The sequence below is a fragment of the Cyprinus carpio genome, chromosome B4 (assembly GCF_018340385.1).
Source record: "Cyprinus carpio isolate SPL01 chromosome B4, ASM1834038v1, whole genome shotgun sequence".
Classification (NCBI taxonomy): Eukaryota; Metazoa; Chordata; class Actinopteri; order Cypriniformes; family Cyprinidae; genus Cyprinus; species Cyprinus carpio.
This window is the reverse complement of record NC_056600.1, coordinates 15,984,241-16,007,234: the sequence shown is the minus strand read 5'-3', so window position 1 is coordinate 16,007,234 and position 22,994 is coordinate 15,984,241. Positions and strand designations below refer to the sequence as shown.

At 36.8% G+C, this 22,994-nt stretch overlaps 1 protein-coding gene across 2 annotated transcripts in view; it reads right to left on the bottom strand.

Moving 5' to 3' along the window:
• LOC109051473 (synaptotagmin-1-like) overlaps positions 1–22,994 on the bottom strand; it is a 184,168-nt gene that overhangs the window by 21,161 nt on the left and 140,013 nt on the right. For both annotated transcript variants that reach the window (XM_042722207.1, XM_042722208.1), the window contains one exon: positions 13,390–13,578. In XM_042722207.1, the coding sequence (XP_042578141.1) occupies positions 13,390–13,552 (163 nt within the window). In that variant the 5' untranslated portion in view covers positions 13,553–13,578. The remainder of the gene's footprint in view (positions 1–13,389; positions 13,579–22,994) is intronic.

The following is a 22,994-nucleotide window of genomic DNA, read 5'->3' as shown; positions in this document are numbered from 1 at the left end:
AGCACAGCTACAGGAGGTGATCAACAAGAGTAGCTGCTTGCAGTCGGGGGCGTAGTTGAAAACAGACACGTCAAGCCAGACACTTTCTGCTCCTGTTAGTGACACTTAAGCGGTGTTTGCATACTTCATCACAGATGAATTAAATGCAACATTTGTCAAATACACAGATGTTTCAGAAACGTTTTCATGAACAACAGAAACATTTTTTACATACTGCTTAATACAGCGCCATCTTTTCAAGAATAAAGTTCAACATACTCATATACTATTTAAATACTAATAAGGTGGAGGTATATATGCTTTTATCAGTTATGCATGATAAACTCAATACAACAGTGCGACTACAGTAAAAAAGCTTTTACCATTCTAAAAACACAGACTTGTGGACATTATTGGAACTGAAAAGGTTAGAATAAACCTAAAACACACGTGATAGTTTTCATATGGTGAATCTGGCCAATTGTGAAACAGCTGTGTCGTCATCAGCGATCCTGTGGTCGCGCTTGTGAAACTGCGCCGGCTGAGTCAGCCAGCTGCTCGTCGAAACACTCTCACGGTACTTCGATGCCACACGTGACAGTCATGTGGCGTCAGCACTGTCTCTAGTTGGACAAAATTTCTAACCGGCATCCACTGCTTCAAGTCAGATTGTGATCGGTCTGCGCAGTGCTGCATGAAGTCGAACGCACCTATAGATCGGCTCGGAATGCATTTTCAAATCCACATTAACTAGTCTACACTGATTGCAGGGTATTTAATGAAAATGCAATTTAAACATCTTAAGTGTAAGTGACAATGCATTTAAGAAAAATAAAAGACATTTAAATCAACATTTTCTAGTTCAGACTGTATTTTGTTTCAATCATCACACTGTATCATAATGAAAGTCTAAATGCATTTAGGAAAAATGGCATTTAAATTATAATTTTGCTACAGTTTTTGCTTGGACATGTTAAACATATCTAATCAATTTGGCTAAAACAATTTTATTTTAATTTTGCAACTTATAAAGCGTTAAAATATGTTTTTATTTTACATATTAAAACTAGTATAGAAAATGTCAAATGTAAATTATATGATTACATTTTCATTTTGCACTAAATATTGCACATATGGTATGGGAAAATGTAAATTTAAACACAGAAATACATTGCCATTTTACATATTGCATTGTCATTTAGCATATTACATTTTAAAAAAATTTGAGGCTATGTGATGGTTTTTGAGACGAACAGACCAAATTTTAATTTGCTATAAAAATCTGCCTTTAAAACATTACTTTCACTGGAAAAGAGTAGTCTGAACGTTCTGTTAAGTTCCTCATTTTTGGTTTCACAGAACCAAGAAAAGTAGTCTAGGTTTATAAAGAAATATTTTCAGAAGATAACTATTAATTTATTAAACTCTCTCCATTCAAGGCAATAAAAGTGGTATTCAAATAGGTGTTATCAAGATGGCCACCAAACAAGCTTTCATTATTTCAAATAGCCATGTTCTTTACGGTTCAATATATTCCTGGAGCAATGAGGAAACGCAACAGGCGAGAAGTGAAAATGCCGAAAAGTTTCAGTCTGTTGGTTGACACACTTTGATCAATTGCCGGAGACCTTCATGTCTGCCGGTCGCACAGGATTAACGATCTTCACTCAGAGAGATGTTGCAATACTCTAGTGAGAGTAATCAGCCAATTTAGTTGAAAAACAGAGCTGTTGGCATTCACAACTTGCCATTTGATCACTCTTGGAAGACATTTTGAGCTTGACATTGTTAAAGCAATCACGCTCAGCGCCAGATTTGTTTGATTGTCAAGGACAGTGTGGAACTAAATAAACGGAATGAAAATACTCCAAAAAGTATGTTGTTTAATGAGGTTTGAACTTAAACAAGAATTTATGTACACTGACCAAATTGCCTGGCCTCCAGAAACTCGTTTTGAAAATATTGTGAGCAATTTACATCCATGCAGCATAGTGATGGACTTCGTGCTAGAATAACTGAAAATAGTATTTCCTCTTCTGGTTATGACTTTATAAATACAGCTCCAAACTCCAGCGAGCGCTGTCAGGGGAGGACAATCGAGCTCCTCAGCTTTTCGACAAGATTAACAGCCTGCTGCCAAGAGAAAGAGCAACGCCTCTATACAGCAGGACTAAAACTGCATGCGTCAACAGAGCACGAGCACCAGATACGAAAATGTCAGTTTCCGAGAAGCGAGAGAAGCTTCCTCCCCGAACCAACATTTGCTGGGAATAATTGGTAGACAGATGTGGTGGAAGAATTCTGCACTCAGACACTCATACAGTAATTACGGCTTTTGCGCACAACACAACAAACACCTGGCAACCGAATGGCAACTTTCAGGGAAGCAGATTTCTCCAGAAAAGAAGCAGATTTTTCCACTCCAGATTTGAATGTGCTTGATTTGCTCTGGGACAATGCAGAGTCAAGGACTGTATAAATAATGTCAGGCTCCAGTGCATGGAAGACATCTTGTACTCTGCGTTTTTCTTTGAAATTCCAGTAAAATGTGATCTGGACACATTTTTGGTGAGATTTATCAATTATATATTTAAAAAGAAATGTAGACTATATCCAATATATCATGACAGCCTATTTTCCCCTAAACATCCTCAGTTTGAAACATCTTTTGTTTCTCTTATCATTGTGTGAGGACTTTATATTTGAATTGGCAGTAGAGAAAAATTTTAATAAATGCTAGCATCTTTGTCTCCCAGGAGGGTTAGACTTGCTACCACAGGACACATTTCCCACAGCAAGATCCAAAGGGAGAGTAAAAGGGGAAGATAAAGAGTGAGAGAGAAAGAGAGAAAGAAAAATCAATTGGCTGTTGACAAAATCGATAAGCACTCTCCTCTGAGGAAAAACAGTGAGTGATAGTCTAAAGTAACTTTGGGATCATCAGCCCACGGCCTCGAATTGGCTGTGGGGTAATAGAGGTTACAATCCTCCACTTTTTCCTCTGTTTTTCTTTCTTTAGCACACCCTTCACTGGACTACATCCATTTATAAAAAAATAAAAAAAATAAAATAAAAAATACAATAATCAAATGGTATGCATAGACATACAGTACGTTCCCAGATGGTTCATTCAAAATTAAGAGCAATTAACAGGGACCCATAGTGCATTTCTCTTAAATGCTTTAGGAAATATATTACAAATACATAACATTTATAATTTTTAAATCCTGTTTACACCAGACTATCCAAGAAAATGGTTTGTGAATAGCGTTTCCTGTTGACATTAAAATTTGATTGATTGAATATCTTGAATAGCTGAGTAAATGTGTTTTGCTCGTTTAGCATAGCATTTTAGCATGGTATTAGACATGAAAAGAAAAATGAAAAAAAGAAAAAAAACCTCTCACCAGGCTTTTTAAAAAGCTTTTTCCAAAGCCCTGTCATTTCAACTCTTTTCAAACAGAGGAGAATCTGTCAGCCATCTTAAAGGCCACTCTTATTGGTCAGTTGCCCTGCGTCTTCTTTGAAAGCTGGCAGCTTAGACCATAATTGCTCCTGAAGCTTGTCTAGCATCAGACCCCTGATTCATACCTGTTAAAACCTACTCTCTGGCACTCACTTTTTTCTCCACCACTGGCCTGAATATCAGCCCGCTGGGGGAATAATAGCCCCTTTCATCTCTATGCCTCCTCTAAAGCAAACCCTGCCACATGGGACTCAAACTGCACACAGCATTGAGCCGTCCTGGGCTTAGACCAGCAAGTGCTCCATCAGTTTTCCTGGAGTACTATCATTTTTAGACGTGCCTTGACAGCTGTGTCATGCAAGATTATATAGCTAGGATTCATTAAACATTGTACTTTGAAATGTGCAATTGAACGCCGTGTGAAATCAGACCTCAAGCTTGGGAAAATTGTCAGTCCTCAAGTCTTTATTGCTGAGATGAGTCAGTATAATGTTGCATGACCATGGTGACATTGTGATATAGTGAATTAATGATAAACTATCACTTTTAAGCTAATTAAAAATCATCAAATGCATTAAAAAAAAAATTAATTTGACTTTAAAACAGCAAGAATGGGCACAGTAATGCAGTTTTCCATTTAAAGTGCTCCTGTAGCTCAAGTGGTAGAGCATTGCGTTAACAAGCGCAAAGTTGGGGGTTCGATTCCCCGGGAACACATGATAGGTAAAAATTGATAGCCTGAATGCACTGTAATTGAAATTTGTAGTTGAAATTCTAGTCACACTTAATTTTAAGGTCTTATTCTTGACATTAACAAACCATTAACTATGACTTCTGCCTCAATAAACCCCTAATTTGCTGTTTATTAACAGTTAGTAAGGTAGTTGTTAAGTTAAGGTAATGGGTAGGATTAGGGATGTAGAATATGGTCATGCAGAATATGTGCTTTATAAGTACTTATAAACAGTCAATATGTTAATAATAGGCATGCCAATAAGCAACTAGTTAATTGTTAGAATTGGTCCCTACACTAAAGTGTTACCGAAATTCTAAGATGAATGTCTTCTTAGCTCTGTAAATAGGCCATTTTAAAGCATTATATGTTGTAACTGAAGCTATAAACCATAAAATTAAACATGTCTAACATGAAATTGGAAATTTTGATTCTCTAGAAACAGATACTGTCATAACGAGACACAGATTAAAAACTTCTTGGGTCCAAGGGGTACGGGATTCTGTGATGAGCCACAATCTCGCACGACAAGGGCGAGCTCATATTAAAGGTCTGTAAAGGTCGATGATGAGAACCATTTAGTGCAACTGTGGACACTGAGCAATTCTGACACTTTTATAATGAAAACTTATGAAAAAATTATGTTTAATACAACAAGCGCAGCTTGAGTCTGAGTAAATTGACTAGTATGAGTACATTAGCTGTATTTTTAATCACACAGTCAGTGGTAGCAATTAGATTACTTTTATCATGGTAGAGAGAAAAAAATACTTATTATATCAAGCTTTGTTGTTTAGAAGTGAAACTGAATTGTGCACTAATAGATGCAAATAAGTCTAATGTTGCACCGTCCAATGCAATAAAGCAGAGTGCTTATCTTCTTCATCGAGCAAAGTCTTACTCTGAAAGACACTTTTGTGTTTCTTAATTAAAAGAACCCGAGACCCAGAAAGCAATAGAAACATTTTCTAATTAACTCAATTGTGTAAGTGTCTATTGTCCTTTGGGATTGCGGAGCAAGCATGTGCTCTTCAACTTCAAGCAGCTATCTCTCGTTCCGCCATCCACATGCACACACAAACTCTCGACAAGGAGCACAAAATGAGGTTTAGTAGCTGGACCGTGTGACTGCACAGCCAATCAGAGAGGAACATTATTTAAATCCAGCACTGCTGTGGTGCACAATTCAAAGCCAGATACAGCTTAGAACAATGCCACAACTGGAGGTGGATGCCAAAGAAAGTCTGCCATCTCGCTTTTGCTTTCAAGGACGTGAGAGTCCTTCTGGCTCGACCCAATCCAATCGAGTGTGTGAATAAGATCTTGAGCGCACTCATTCGCTCTCCACCTTTTCCTTGACAAAAGAATACAGCATCAGACTTATCAGACTAGGCTCACACAAAAATCTTACCAAGCTGCTTTAGGAAGCCATGCCAGTGAATCAAGACAATAATGACTCTGAGACTGGCATCTTACATTAACAAAAGAATCTTATCACTTGCTTGCAGTGCAGGACTGCAATAGTTTGGGTACCACATTTTTATAACTATGACTCATAAAAACATCATAAATATGCACAGTGCCGATCCTAGACTTCTGGGGGCCCTACACAAAACTGTGTCCGTCTCGAATCACGCTCACGGAAAGCACTTGAGAAACAGTGTCTTTTCCGCAGCTCGGTACGCTCGTTTTTTTTTTGGTCTCGAATAAGACACTGTATGGCATTCACATTACATGATTTGACTGATTTTTACATAGAAAGGGCGACAGCGCACCGCATTAAAAGAAATGACATAAGCGGTTTTCATAACCGCTGGCCAATTTTAAAAACAAAACTAAAATTGAATAATCTTTGAGAGCAAGGGGGCCCCCTGGTGTTTCGTGTGCTTTCGTACTTTGCGTATAGAGAGGATTGGCTCTGAATATGCATGTACTGTACTTTATTGCATGTGCATGATTGTACTTTATTCTGTATATGACTGAATTCTCACTATGAGTTTGACTCATTCAAAACTTTTAATGAACACAATTATTTCAAAATTTGCTGAAGTACCTAATCTGCAACGAGGGATATTAAGATTTTTAAATATGCAAATTAATTTTCACAACACCCACATAAGAAAAAAAATGCTTATGCAAAGCAACAGGGTGAATCTCACGAAACCTGTCAAAAACATTTCCATTTCATATTTCAACTGAAAGAAAAAAATGAAAATGGACAAAAAAGTGGAAGCCTATTTCATTATTTTTTATTTATTTATTTTTTGCACTGTGCCATCATTTTTATGAAAATAAAGTACCTTTCCATCAAACCCAATACACATTTATCATTGCAATGCAAAACATGTTAATTATATTATCATATTATTATAATTTTCTCTTTATTGTTTTATTGTTTAAGTGGTTTATTATTTATGTTTTTTTTTTTTGTTTAGTTTTTTATTTTTTTAGATTATAAATAAATATCAGTGACATATTTGAAAGAAAAATGTCTTAGTTATTATATACAAATACAATTAAATTAATAATTTTTAAAAAGTAAAGGTCCACAAAAAGGCTTAATTATCTTTATGTAAAATATAATTTCTACTGTACATATATTATTATGATTTTACTTTATTCTTTTTTTTTTTTCATTTCTGACTGTAAGTTGAAATGTAGTGTAACCTATACATGTTTTCATGACATTCATGCGTCAAGCAATAAAAATATTATATTGATAAATAGTCAGTTTATAGTAAGAGTAAACTGGTCGTCAGCAGTAGTGGCACCATGCTGCGATTCTCTTCGGGCAGCCAAGGGCTCATTATCCTACTGTTTGTCTGATCAGAATGTAATGTGAGCGTCTCTGACCAGCGAGGTTGTGTTGCCTGCTAACGTGAAGCTAACAGTAACATGATCTATCCCCAGGCGGCATGCCGCAGGGCCGAGTTACCCACTCTCACACTTGTTAACATGCCAAACCGGGATGAGAAACTCAATGTCTTAACAGGCGTGATTTGATTGAGAGTGCGCCATGATTGTGAGCACTAGTGAGCGCACGAGCCAAGCGGGGGAAAATGATCCATCGGTGTAATACACCACACACTGGCAACCCAAACTAATGTGTTTTGACAGCATGCTGTTGGTCAATTAACCCTGGTACTAGAGCATGTTATACAGCATGAGAGAAAGACAACCCTGTTGCACTTCCAAAGATACTCTCTGCGTTAAGGAAAATTACTTGGAAGTGATTTATCATGCCTTGTGGTTATGTTACAGTCCAGCAGATGGGCGGTAATTTCAATATCCATTTAGTAAAGTTTCAGGGGCAAAGGAACAATCTGAAAATGGAGCCTGGCTCATGAATATTAATTGTGATGTAATATTCACCTAGTATTCGAAACTGAATTCTAAAAAGCAGTGGCTGCTAACCATTTTAGGATTACAGACTGCAATTTACTATTATTATTATTATTTTGTTTATTGGCAGAGTTGGCAGAGGCTTTTTTTCTTTGCAAAACAAAGTCCAAAAAGTTGTGGAGACAGAGTTAAATTTCTCTAAAAAGCAGAATATTGGATTAAAGAGAAACTTCTCAAGTTTTTGTATCATTGAACACAGGCATGTCATATCGCTTAATGTCCTTCCCAAACAAACCACGAGACTCATAAAAGAAAATATTTGAAGGGGAAAAGAAAGATGTGATCACGTGATATTGCAAGCAGATTAATATCCACCCTCTCATATCCTCTGTCAACAGCATCCAGATCAGATCATATCTTTTGTTATTACAGACGGTGCTGTTGTTTGGTCTGTGATGTACGAAGCGCTTGGACGGTGAGTGACACCAATGATGAGACTCTGACTGAAAACTGATCATATCATTGATTATGGTGCTGAAAATATCAGGGACGACAGCTATGAGGGACAACAAACAAACCAAAACCCTCATTTGTCCGATCTCATCTGTTGACTGCTAATTGGACGTCTGTCATCCCATTTGTCAAGATAATGTGTTTTGTGAGATGGGGAACAAGTAAATGAAAGAAAACTTCACTACATATTTCAGTAGCAAGATATTAGCTCAACTCTTGAAAAATAAACTACATGGTGTAGTGATGTAATGGTACATTGCTGGGTTTTGTCACACTGTATCAAATTGCACACTACTATTCAAAAGTTGTGAAGCTTCAATTATTTGATTTAGTAATATAGTGAAATATTATTACAGTATATATATATATATATATATATATATATATATATATATATATATATATATATATACTGTAATAATATATATATATGAATATAAATACATAACTGTTTTCTATTTGTCATATACTGTAGTGCTTCAGACAGCATTCTAATATGGTGATTTGCTGCTCATGAAACATTTCTTATTATTAATGTTGGATTATTAATGCCAGGATTCTTTGATGAATAGAAAGCTCAAAAGAACTGCATTTATTTGAAATATAAATCTTTTGTAATATTATGAATGTTCTTAATGTCTTGTAGCTTTATATATTATAAATTTTTTAAAGAAGCAGCTTCTACACTGCAGGGAAAAATTTGTCTTTTCTCATATGTTTGTTTACTACTGTAATGCAGTTTTAACTCGTTTTAAATGAGATTAACTCTTTCTCCAAACGGCTTTATAATGTGAAGCAGGCAGACAGAGAGGGCTGGGGTTTTATTTTTGTTTGTTTGCATAATTCAGTTTCAAGGGAGCAGGGTTGACAGGCCTGGTAACTTTCAGACGTCCTCTGGGGCGGTCTTAGGGGCAGCAGGGGAAGGGGAAGAGAGGGAGATAGGATTAGGTCAAAGGTCATCAGAATGGGAGGGCTAGCTGTTCCATCTGTCAGGCTTTTGGCTGATGATGTGTTTGGCACTCTGCTCCAGTTCGCCTCCTGTTGCTGACTATGACTGAAGCTTTCTACACACTGGCAAACAACACAAACCTGCTAAACAACTGATACACATCACACTTCACAAACATACATGGAGGACTCACAACTTGCCATGTTTTGGCATTTCTGTAGCTGGACTAGTAGAACATGACAAAATAGCAGCCAAGGTCATAAGTTCCCAGGAAATACACTGATAAAATGTATACATTTGAAGTAATAGCAAAATGAATTAATGCAATGTAAATGTCTTGATGTAGAGATTTAACTCTTGATGTACTGTATGCTCAGTTTCATAATGCACTGCTATGAATTGAGGGAAATGTTTATTTAAAAAATAACTTTTTCATTTAGTACAAAAACACATCTAGGGATGCACGACATTATCAGACCGATATCAGAATTGGCCAATAATGGCTTTAAATGTAAATATCGGCATTGGCCTGATATGAGAAATTATGCCAATTTTGTCTTACCGATAAGATGAATAACTCACATGTGCTCAGTGTGAGCTAGCAATTAGATCACGTCAGCAGTGTGGTCATTCTTGAAGCAAACTTTTGCCTGAACGATGATTAAATTCTTATGAGTGAATTATGAGCTCTAAAAGATTTTCTGAATTTTTACAACTCTTTTGTTTTAGACCATCTACAAATGTTAAATGTTAAAATAAAATGTTAAGGTTACCTCTGTATCTTTCTGAAGAAGAAGAAGAAAAAAATGCAGTAATTGATATGTAGTTGATTTCAAAACTTCAATGTACCGTCATTATAAAAGAACTTCATTATTGTTTATTTAATTCCAACAAATATGTTCTTGTTAAAAACTAACCAAAATTAAAAATAATAAAAAATAATAAAAAAAATTGTTTATAATTTCCACACAGGGGAGACTTGTTGTTTCCAAACAAATGGAAATATAGGATATTGGTATCGGCCAAAATGAGTTGAAAAATATCGGCATATCGGATATCGACAAAAATCCAATATCGTGCATCCCTAAACACATCTTTAAAAAGTAACTAGAAAACGGTTTCATTTAATTAAAAACTTTCATCCAATATTTACTTCATTTACTGCAAAATAAAGAGAAATGTTCATTTTAAAAATATCAGTGTCATTTAGTAGACAAAATATTGGGTCAGGTGACCATGAAACCTGACTTGGGGTCCTTTCACAATCTCTACTTTCTTAGAGTCCCTCGTGAGCTGCTGTCTAAAAGGTCATTTTAATGTAGACACTAATAAGATTTACGATATAGCTGCCTATACAGATGGTAGACAGCCAGGCAGCTCACTAGGGTTTGAAACAGAGCCAATGAGTGTACAACAATGTGACAAATCACAATTTTTTCATAGTTGTCATTCAATTAAAATGCAAATGGATGTAGATTTCTTGCCATAATGGCAATTTATAAAATTTGACCCCATTAATTTTTAGTTAACGTTCAAAGCATATTCCCAGTTAAGTTTGCATTTTAACAAGAATGAAATGAACATTGATTGTGGTGTTTGATAGAACATCAGAAATTTGCAGAGATCAAGGGGCATTGTGTCGGGGATCAGGGTACCCAGTGTGCAAGAGTGTTTCAGAGGCTGGACAGAGTGTGTTCATTATTCATAGTAATTGTGGCAAAGCTGAATAATGTCTCAAAATGTCTCTGAGCGGCGAGGTTAATTATCATCGACAAAACAGATGCCTTGAGCTTGAGCAGCAGAGCGTTTGGAGAATAATCAGAGCTGTTGTGTAACAGTCATTTTCTTTTGTTGCTCTGAGTCAACCAAGATGTGTAACCATAGTGGTGCAGAGACCTTTCCGAGCCAAAATGGTCGGGTTCAAACTGCTGAACCTGTTAACTGGCCTCAAGGCTTGAGGGGAAGGCTCTCGAAGAGAGCCGTGACAAAGCAAGTGTGGCGTCCTGAGAGCTACCTGTCTGAGTGATTCTACACGCAGGACCGTTTGTGATGGGCGCCGTAGAACGGATGTGATGTTGTGTGACCGTAACAGTTGAGGGAACGTTAGTAATCACAGGTTATTGATAAACCCTTTTGAATATGTGTCACCATCTGAGACTGTGCAAATCGCTATGAACACAGATTGCCTGTTCATTTACATTTCCCCTCGGTCTGAAGTACCCAGGAGTAATTGGGTGATTTTTTTTCCTTTGAGCATTTTATGTACCTAAGGATGGATTTTTATTAAAACTGATTTATTTTTGTTACATAAATTCAAATGTAATTTTATTGCTTTTTACTGCATTTTTATTCTATTTATCTAAACAGAGTAAACCAGTAAGCAGTCAGTAACTATCATGAATGAATGAATGAATAAATAAATAAATAAATCTGAATTTATCTCGATAAAGTCTGAACACGAAACTGATTTTATCAAAAATTGCCTTCTCACAAATGATTTATATATATATATATATATATATATATATATATATATATATATATATATATATATATATATATATCATATGCTATGAAACTCAATACATTATTTGACGTGTTAGAAATGATAGTGGTGGAAATGTTCATTCATTTTGGAAAAAAGTGACAAGAATGTTTTTATGATGCATGCGTTTCCAGGGAAGTAAACTGTTAGTAAACAAATTACACTAAAGAGGGAAAAGTATGTTTTCAGAAAGTCTTTTTAAAGAGCCTAAAGTGCCAGAGAAGCACTCAGTTCTGGCATGGAAATAGATGTCAAACAGTATTCATCTTTATGTTTTGCCTACATAGCGCCATGACAGAAAGGCAGAAGGGTTAGAGTGAAGTAAATCTTTATCATCACTACGCAGCATCTGTCTGTGTTCCTCTGTTTTTGCCGTGCTAGACAGCAGATCGTGACAGGTCCATGCGTCTTACTTTTACAGACAGCACCTGCACACATTCAATGCACTGGATTATATTGGCCGAGAAAAGCTCAAGTATTCTGCATCTGGACTCGCCCATTCATCACTAATGCAGGTCCGTCAGGGTTCCTGGCTGCCCCGCTCAATACAGCACCCTTCTCCCAAAGCACTCATCAGCCCAGGCACTGGTTGGCACAGAGACATGTGTGTGATGGAGGGAGGCGGCTAAAACAGTAATTTAAGCCACTGTAATGGAGTGTGTTTTTCTGGCTGGATCTCAGAAGGGGCATATCTGTCTGAGTCAAATGCGGCAACCCTTTATTTTACAGTTGTCTGCAGGAAAGCAAAGTGATAATTAATGTGGTGAATGTGTCTCCAAGTGCGAAAGCAAGGGTGGAAGTGAAAGTGTATGTGTGTGAGAGTGTGAGTGAGAGTGAGAGTGAGAGTGAGAGTGAAGTTGCATGTGTGAAATTGAGTATGAGAGATAGAGAGATGGGCAAAATGACCAGACACCTATAGTAAGGTACCATAGGTGTAGAAAAGGACTCAGATCTTTCTCAGGTCGCCAATGGTGTCACGTCAGGCATGACATCCTAAATGTAATTCGGCCTTCACCTCTGCTACATACATGAGTAAACTTTAGCTCAATACTATGGTGGGTTGGAATCAATTGTGGAAAAAAAAACTTGCGTATAAAGGTATTGAGAAATTAGCTTAGCAACATTTCAATGTTAAACTTCTTGAGCTCATTGAGTGCTTCTCATTCGTTACAGCTTAGAAAAAAATATCTCAAATCAGCTATTTATGAGGCTTTATTTTGGTTAAAATGCTGCATTAGAAATTAGCTGCATATTAGCACAATTTGTTCATTAGTTTGCCAAACTTTATGGAGTTTCTTTTAAATTTAGAGTTTCATATAGACTGTTACACCAGTATCTAATGATAATTATAATATTAATATTAATAATAATAATAATAATAATATAACAATCCCTTGGACATAAAAGCACCTAGCTGAAGAAACACCCACACACAAACAGCTGCAGATGTTTCAGTGTTAACTTGAAAACATGAATGAGTGTACAGTGAATTGGATAGTGGTTAGATGCATGCATTTAGCTCCATGCTTCACAGTGAGAGCTGCAGTGTGTTGCAGACCGAAGCACAGGGCAAACGAAAGCACACAAATAATAAAACTCATTTACTCGCCTATTTACAATTAGAAAGAGAAGGAACATGTTTGGTTGCCGCCTGTTTCTCAAGCTCATTATTTTTCAGCACTGGGTGAACAATGGAAGTTAAAAAATGGAAACAAAATAATCAAAAATGGATCTGACAGTTCTTGCCATTAACTGTCAATGCTGGAGCTCAATCAATGCCATTCAGGGTTTCAAAATTATGCAAACAGGAAATGTAATAAAGTGAAGACCACTGAGTGTCGTGTTAAAAAAAATTCACTCACGTGGGATTTTGTGCAGTTCATTCATGAACTTGTCTTTGACTTTGGAGAACATCTCATCTTTGGTGTCACGGGGACCGGGTCCTGCTGCCTCTGTGCTGTTGCCCGATACCTCAGGCGCAGCACTAGGTGCAGGGTTCCCCACCCGAGCCTCCCTTCGATTCATCACTGGATGTGGCAGCCAGGCAGAAGCTAACCAAGGAAAGACAAAAGAGGGTTACTCATATTATCTGGAACATTCATAAGGAAATGTCAGGTGCAAATTCACAATTCTTCCAATATCATTGTCTGTTAGTTAATGTATACTGTATGATTTGTGAGTGCCTACAAATATGGCCTAATAAATTTACGTTGGACAACTACAGAAAAATAGTGGGAATTTTGATTCATTCCACTGATTTGAATCTTTTGATTCTGTTAAACAACAGCTAATTCAGATTTGTTCCAGTGAAAGTTTTTGTAGGGTACCTCAATACACATGTAGGTGGCTCCAATGAGTGTTGTAAGTGAGTCACTGAATTATTCACTCAACTGATTTCGCATTTCACTGCTGAAGCTAACAGCCAATCCTTGATACAAAGACTCATATGTGGAACTGAATGGACATCATGACCTTTTTTGTTTAGTCATTATTGGTTGGAAGATTCTTATTCACAAACAACAGGTTTCCAGTTCATTCTGTTCGTTAATTAACAAAATTCTCTCATTCAGTGAGTCTCGAGACTCAGAACGATGACTTTTTCAATGAAGAGGCATATTTATTCACTTAGCTTGTTCAAACAATAAAATACTTTTTTAAATAAAAGTTTAAGTCGTTCACTTAAAAGACTCATTCACAACACCATTAATGGGGGATATAGAGAGAAGCAGATAACAGGTCAGGAAGTGAGAGATGAGTGAGAATGAGAAAGATGAAAACTCCAGTGTGTGAGAGGAAGGTGGAGAATGAGGTGTGATTTCATCGGGAAGCCTCGACTGCAGCATGCACTGAACGAACACACTGTGAGGTGTGTTTAGCTGTTTAAACATCCTCCCATCCATCCTTCCTAATCTCTCGCTTGCGTTTACTCAGTCCTCTGTTCATTTACTCACTCGCTTGCCTACAGACTCTCTCTGCCTCCCCAGTTCATGTGCAGTCAGTGTCGTATCTCTCTCGCCAGTACCGACATGACCCCAGGAGGTACTGAAGGCCCACAGGAAGTCGTAGTATGTGCTGATGAACAGCAAGCAGACTGTGAGTCTTGTTCTCTTCTATCCACAGGACACGCAAGATCCGCCCACTCCTGCACAGTCGGTGTCACTGCCATTGTACCTACTCTGTAATTACTGCCATTGTCAATCACTCAGATGGAATACGAATAGATGGAATGAATGTGGCAGGTATGAAACCTCAAAGTTGCAAGGAGTCAGAATAAACTTGCAGTAAGTTTAATTAGACTTTCTATTGGGTGGGACGGCTCTCCTCCTTTCTCTGCAGGTGACTGGCTGGAAATACTATGAAACCGTTGGAGCTGTTGTGTTGGACAGGTTGTCATCGCTGTGCTCATGTTGCTATGGTGACAGCAGGACTGATGGCCTACAGGTTATATGGAGTGTGTGGCGGGTTTCTTGTAGATTGAGAGAGTAGTTTGAGAAAGTTTGAAGGGCAAACTAGAGAAGGGCAAACTGAAATATTTCAGAAAATAGGGTGCTTGGAGTTTTGTCTGACAAATCAGGTGTAAATTAGAAGTTTAGCTGGTTCAAAGATACTTTAAGAAATATTTATTCTCTTACTGGAAGTGCCTGATCAGTTTTCTGTCTTAGACACATACTGTAACAACTATATAACCAACTACAAAATTCCTATAGAAACTGATTTTGAACAATTGAGATGTGTAACCAAAGCTGGTGTGGAATAAAACAGTTAAGTACACATCTTTTTTTCAGGACTCTTTGATGAACAGACGGTTAAAAACAGCTTTTAGCTGAAATAGAATAATTTTGTAACATAAATTAAGCCTTTACTGTAACTTTCGATCAATTCAATGGATCCTTGCTGAATGCATACACAACTGTTTTCAACATTAACAATAATAATAAATGTTTCTTGAGCAGCAAATCATCATATCAGAATGATATCCGAAGATTCATGTGATAAGACTGGAGTAATGATGCTAAAAATTCAGCTTGGCCAACAAAGGAATATATATATATTTTTTTCATATAAATGCATTTAACAGTATATTTAAATAGAAAACAGTTATTTTAAAGTGTAAAAATCACAACATTACTGTTTTGCTATATTTTGGATCAAATAAATGCAGCATTAGTGAGCAGAAGAGACTTCTGTTAAAAACATAAAAACATCTTGCTGCTCTAAAACTTTCGAATGGTAGTGAACACTTCTAAAATGGATATTAATTAAACATCTATAATGTACTATAATGAAGGTAGTGTAGGTTAAAAAAAAAGTAGGGCAGATCTCTCTCTCTCTCACACTCACACACACACACACACACACAAAATCACAAGGATATCCTCCACCTCAGTATAAATTAAAGTACCATAGCACTAACAGTAGGCACCATCAATGTACAGTGTTATATCCCCAGTACTTTTTTTTTTTTTATAAGGAATTAAGATATTGACCAACAGCTGGTCAAGCCTGTGTGCTGCTGGCTGCAAACTGATGCTAATGACTTTTCCACACCCTAACCAAGCTGCAGACTCTATGGGGAAGTGTTTACATATGTACACAGCAGCAGCTGTGTGGTCTGCTGACACAATAGGGTGTGAAGAGCACAAGATTCAACAGCTGTGGCACTCACTAGCCATGGCTAGTTTTGGTTACACATCTCAATTCAGTTCAAAATCAGTTATTATAGGATTTTTGAAGATGGTATCTAGTTGCCATGTGTCTAAGACAGACAATTGATCAGGCACTGGTCCTTTAAAAAACTACATGTCAAGTCTGGGCTAGTCTGGTTAACATAAGGTATGCTACGGGTACAATAACTAGCATTTCTCAGTTTCACATTGCAAAAATTGTCCTTGAAGCATATAAGAGATTTTTTTTTTTTTTTTTTTTTTTTTAGAACGTTGGTTGGGTGGATCTGTTCCTTGTATATGAAGGTTTCTGGATCACAAAGCTTGACAGGAGCTTCTGCTGACAGTCGAAAGGTGCTTTGTGTTTTTTTGGAGCGGCGTGTCACTCTTGTGATATGAAGTGGGTGGCAGTTGAGCTGGCAGCCAAGCTGAACTTTGGGAAGGTAGAAGAAGATGTGGGGGTGGTGATGGTGGTGGTGGTGGTGGGGGTGGTGGTGGGGGGGGTCAGAGTTTGTGTGCTTTTGTGTGTGTGTGTGTATGCTGCACGTATGAATAGCATTGACGCGCACCTGCGAAGCTAAACTGCTTCACATGGTGAGTCATAGAAGTCCATTATAGACCTACACAAAAAGTCATAATTACTCTCAAACGGGTTGAGGCTGTGCAAGAATGTCCATTAGACCATTACTATTTGTATCACACAGACAAAAGTAAGTTGCACGTTTAAGAGCTAAAGCAGCAGGAATGCGAGAGACATGCTCGTAGGAGATTTCACATGGACTGCAGCCCCCTCCATCCAAACAACAAAACAGCCATTTAAAGCAAAACTGCATAAAATATACCAAAGGCAAAGGCGTTAATCATCCAGACTTTAAAAATACAATCTCCATGAAATGGTAACAATGTCTCTGCAGGTCTCTATTAGATTTCAGAGCTCTAATGACAGGAGCAGTTCTTGAATTTGGAGATTTTGTGTAGTGTGCCTTTGAGATGAATGATTCATTGAAAACATACTCTGTTTGATGATTTGCACATTCAGAGCAGCTCAGAAATGAGTTTTAACACAATGGCTGCATGTTCATTTCCAGATGCCATTCGGTCAACAAATCATACCTTGGGAGGGCTGGTACAACTAACTATAGCCTCGCATTGCCAGACTTTTCACTGTAAAACATCAATACATTTGTAACTTACTCTAGACAAGTATAGACATTCAGATGCCAGAGATACCCCAAAATTTGATGCCAATATATAAATCTGCAGCTATATTTTACAGCTGCAGGGGCTGGCTTATCTGAAATAGTTGGTACAAGTGTGGAAAAACTGACCTGCTGTACAGTAAACACAGAATAAACTAGTGGAAATACGTGCAGACTTTCTAATTATAACATCATTCTGTCCAAAAGTAACAAGCACTAATTATTCACAGACATAATTAGCAGAAAACATAGTTCTGTTTTTTCATATTTAATACATTTTTATTAGTTGTCTTACACAAAACTGATTATCTTTTTATGTTTGCATGATATGTGTGTATTGTGTATTTTTTTTGTGTATTTGGTGTAATGAAATGTTTATGCAGTTTAAGGTTCAAAAAACACATTATTTTCCATATACTGTACATTATTATTTCTCCTCTATGCCCCACCTTTCTGAAACGCGTGGTTTTTAAAAGCTCATCAGTCTGAAAAGTGAGGTGTGCACTGATTGGCCAGCTTTCCAATGCGTTGTGATTGGCCAAATACCTCAAGCGTGTGACATAAATTTGTGAATAAGTGTTTAGATTGAGTTACTGATTGAATCACTGGTCACACTTTAATTTGGGGACCAATTCTCATTATTACATAACTACCTAACTATGACTTGCCCCAATGAACTCCTAATTAGCTGATTTTTAATAGCTAGTAAGGTAGTTGTTTAGTTTAGGCTTGGGGTAGGATTAAGGGATCTAAATATGCTCATACCGAATAAGGCACTAATATGTGCTTTATAAGTACTAATAAACTGCCAATATGCTAGTAATATGCAAGCTAATAAGAAACAAGTTAATAGTGAGAATTGGTCCCTAAACTAAAGCCACTTAATTGCAAGTAAACTATAAAAACTACATTGACTGCATAATGTGCTTCCAGGATGCACCATACTCTCTTTACCCAGCCCAGTGTGGGCCATGGCACTGAGCAGGTGAAAAATCCTTACCCAATTACCAATCTGCCAGATGGCACAGCATGGCTTTCATTGCACTCGCTCCGGTGCTCTGCGCATCAAACCGTGCTTCTCTCCCTCCTTTCCTGGCTTCCTGCTTCATTCCCCCTATTTTCCCAACTGGGTTACGCTCCTCCACCGAAACTTCCACTGCTGCCAGAGCAAAACTACAGCTCTATGCCATGCAGTAAGACACACTAAGCATTACTTTTGTGTACGATGGGTTGTCATTTGGTGCTTGAGTTGCTTCTACTTTGGTTGGACTCTTCGTTTCTCACTTTTGAAGGCCCCAGAGTGTATTTTCTGAACTGTGGAACTTAAAATTGTGTTAGAGTGATGCCTAGGCCCAAAACCACCCCGGCGATAAACGTTAGTTATGTTATCATGTGGTAGGGCAGGGCAGGTGAGGATGCTTGGGCCCATGGCATTGCACTTTCTTTCATCATGCAGAAATTAAAATAGTGGCACAAGCACACGCCTTGAATTACAATGAATGCCTCTTGCTTTGGACTTTGATCTTGGTCGTCTATATGTTCTGGTAGAAATTCAGGGCTTAATCAAGCATGTAATCATCAATTACTTCCACTTAACTGGAGTTGACTTCCGTTTGTCACCAGCGATAGTCTCGCAACATGTTTATTGCATATAAAAAAACTAAAAAAAAACTAGCGTATGCATAATGCAATCAAGGAATGGTAGTGTGGATTTGCAACCCAGAAAAGACATTTCATATTCTCTGATGCACTGAATCTCAGTGACAAATCAACATGTGCGTAATGTGTCTTCACAAGTTTGATTATGTGTTTGAGTAATTTCTGTGTAATACCTGCAGATGTACCAATCTCTCAGCCCTGGGTATGACATGGTGTGGTAGTGATTTCATTTCATGGAGTTGTCATGAAAATGTCTACAATTATATTTAGGTGCTTTTACATATGTATGTATGTACAGTAACAGTATTCATCTAGTTGATTACGTATTGTTCTACTGTCATACAAAGCCCAATTAAAGTTAAAAAGCCTTTTAAAAAGGATAATTATGACTCTAATTGGATGAGCTACATTCAAAGCTGTAAATCGGCAATATAGACACACCTGGGACTGCATATACGGTAATTTGAGTTAAATGTATTATTGTGAAACATTGCTTTGTTGCTTGGCAACTGTACAGTTACAATAGGCTGTATTACTTTATGAAACTAATATAAAATTATCAATAATAAATGGATATGCTTATTTACCATTTTATAATAGCAACAATGTCTTCTTAAAGCCTAGGAACATGCTTTACCAGTACTAAAACCAGTGTAATACACCATCAAATGACTTTGTTTTTTTCTTTTTTAAATGGCAAATTTTTAAGATGAACTAACAAACTGTTTGAAACAAAGTTGTTAGCAAGAAAGTGGAAAAAATACCTAAAACTGTTGTGTCACTCTATCTGATTTGGCAGAGCAAATTTGCATTGGAAAACAGGTGAAAATTTCATCTCAATGAGGGTGTTGGGAAAAAGTAAATTGTTAGTTGTGGGGGAACTAACATATTGTTTTATTTATAGATGTGTTCAATTTATTGCGCTGTTGAAGGGAGAAAAAAAAACAACAAAGTGTTAAAATTTGGAGCTGTAACAAACAAAATAGGAAAAAATGCAAAGTGGAGGGTGAATGCTTTCTGTTCTGTATATTTGTGTGAATGTGTATGTGTATAGAAAAGGAAGCAAGTGAGGTGAAAACAGTCTGATCTCCATTTAATGGCTTTGTTGTGACTGTATGAAGCTATTTTTCTCAGAGGACCATAGTACAGTGATAGAAAAATATATATTGTAAACTGAATTGAACTGAAACTGGCTAAATGTAGATAATAGCATGGTACTTTGATATACTACATTAGAGAACGGAAACCATAATAATATAGCATATACTATTATATGCTCAAATAATACCCTAGTATTACCATGATACATGTCAAAAAGTACTTTTTCAACAGTTTAACACACAAATATATTTCTCCCACATTTATAAATATGCTAAAATCTGCAACTTAACATGAAATAACCTGGTCTCTTTCTAAAGTTGTGTTTGCATGAATAATATATGCGGTTGTAAATAGTTGACTGTACAAAGGGAGTGAACTACAAAGGAAAAGTTCAAACCAAATCATTATTTGAGCTAGCAGTAAGGTGCATATCTCAGCTGTAATGACTCTCTGGTGGGAAGGGGCTAATGGTTTGTAATCATTTTGTCAAACAACGGGTCAGAAGCACAGGAAGTAGAAAAGAACAAAAAAAGGACACATTTGGTTGAAAACACACACACACACACACACACACACACACAAAACGTCTGGATGAATGCTATGGTTTGGATCAATAGTACAAATCAATGAGATGAGAAAAAGAAAGAAAGAGGAGGAGAGATGAAAAACACTGGTAACAAAGTGAATGCTACAGGCAATGAACAAGCGTGAAAACGGATAAGCAGCTTCAACCTCTCAGCGGCAACAACAACAATCATGTTTTTAGTGGTTATATTTGATTATATAATGACCCATTGTAAATTCATATTGACATTTAGCCTATTCGGCTCTCCAATAGATTTTCTTTTGCGTTTAATCAAACAAAATTCATCGTCAAACTTTTCCTTTCCAGCAACTTTTCCTTAGCCTTACAAAAGATTTCCCCGGGAAGAAAATGACCAAAATAACAAAATAACTGTCTGTAGCTTTATAGATAAAGTGTGTAATTTCTGCACCACCAGCATCACCAAATACAATAGAAAAAATAATGATGTTTTCATACAGGTTTATCGTTTATCTTCATAAGAAGTATTTTAATGTCAAACTTGAGTTTACACACAGGTAAGTTTTAATCTAGTTTTAACGCTGGCACTCATAATGTTGTGTTTCATTTAAAGATAATGTTCACCAAGACGTTCAAATTGCTTTCCTCTGGGGATAAAGCAATAATCATAGCAATGGAAATCTTTTGATCTGAAGGGAGAACCAACAGTGCTATTATATTAAAAGGAAATTTAAAAAAAAGAAAACCCGAACACAATTAAAGGCTGTATGAAAGCAAATAAATAGTTCACTGGTGTTGCGTCAAACAATTAAGAGCACTTTATTGAATTGCGTGACGCTTATCAGACAAATAGAAATTAAAGCCTCTAAAGTAAATGCCATTTCATTTTATGAGCAAAACAAGTGCTATCTATAAAGGAACAGTACAGGAACTACATGAGTATGCAAAGTGCATACTAATGTATTTCACTACATGCTGCAATTTGTATTGTAGATAATTAGCATCAGAACATTTCTGTACTTTTCTACTACACTTTAAAGGCTAGAATACAGTACAGAACTTTTCAAATCTGAACAGATTTTAAAACACTTAGCATCATACATTTGTTGACTTTGTAAATACAGAGCAAAAATTGTGCATCATACACTACCATGACTTCCAAGTTGTTCCGAACACAACAAACTCACACAGAAACATACGTGCAGTATGCACTTTGAATATATAATTTGAATATGAGATTTTCTATTAAATCTATCTACACAAATTTGCAGCCTGGCTTGATTTTCGGCAACTAGCGTTGGGCAAATAGTGTGTACTGTATTCCAGCCTTAAGTGTTTGGTTTAAGCCATTTTCGGTTACTTGAGAAGGAACACTATTAAGGGATTGTTTCTATACTATAAAATCAGTATGTTTTCATGAACAAGAGGTCAGTTGACTAATTAGGCCATAAGGAACAAACTGGAATGTCAAGGGCAAAATGTACAATATGAATGTTTAATTCACTTCTTTTACAGCAAAACTGGCTGATAGGGGAATCGTAGTAATTAACCTCCAGGAGACTTTAACTCTGCAATGGGACATGATGACATTACAATAAAATAGTCAACCACAGCTAAAATGGATGAAACCGGTAACACTTTAGTATAGGGACCAATTCTCACTATTAACTAGTTGCTTTTTGCTTGCCTATTATTAACATTTTAGCTGTTATTAATACTTATAATGCATATATTCTGCATGACCATATAATCCTACCCAATACCTAAACTTAACAACTACCTTACTAACTATTAATAAGCAGCAAATTAGCAGTTTATTGAGGCAAAAGGTGTAGTTAATAGTTTGCTAATGGTGAGAACTAGATCTTAAAATAAAGTGTGACCATAAAACCATCCTAAAAAAAACCCCATCTGTCTGTCTGCCCAAACACTTTAACAAATATAAAGGCAAAAAACAAACAAACAAAAAAACAAAACATAAATTTCAGACAATAAAATTACATTCTTGCAAAGAAGGTCTGGACATCACTGTTGTACAATCACTCCATCAGGCCAACCAAGAAAGAAACAAGACTGACCGTTGATAATACGATGTGTGTGTCGGCATTTATATGTGAACAAGGGAGTGAAATAGAGAGAACTGAAAGTAAGATAAGAGCAGTAGAGTCCTCTGGTGTCCAGGGGCTGTGCTTAAGTCCCCTGCAGTCCATCTCTAGGGTAATGAAAGTGGAAAAGTTATTAACCTCGCTTTGCTGCAGGGCCATTGCCTCTCTATTTAGCCCATGCACAAAATCCCCCCC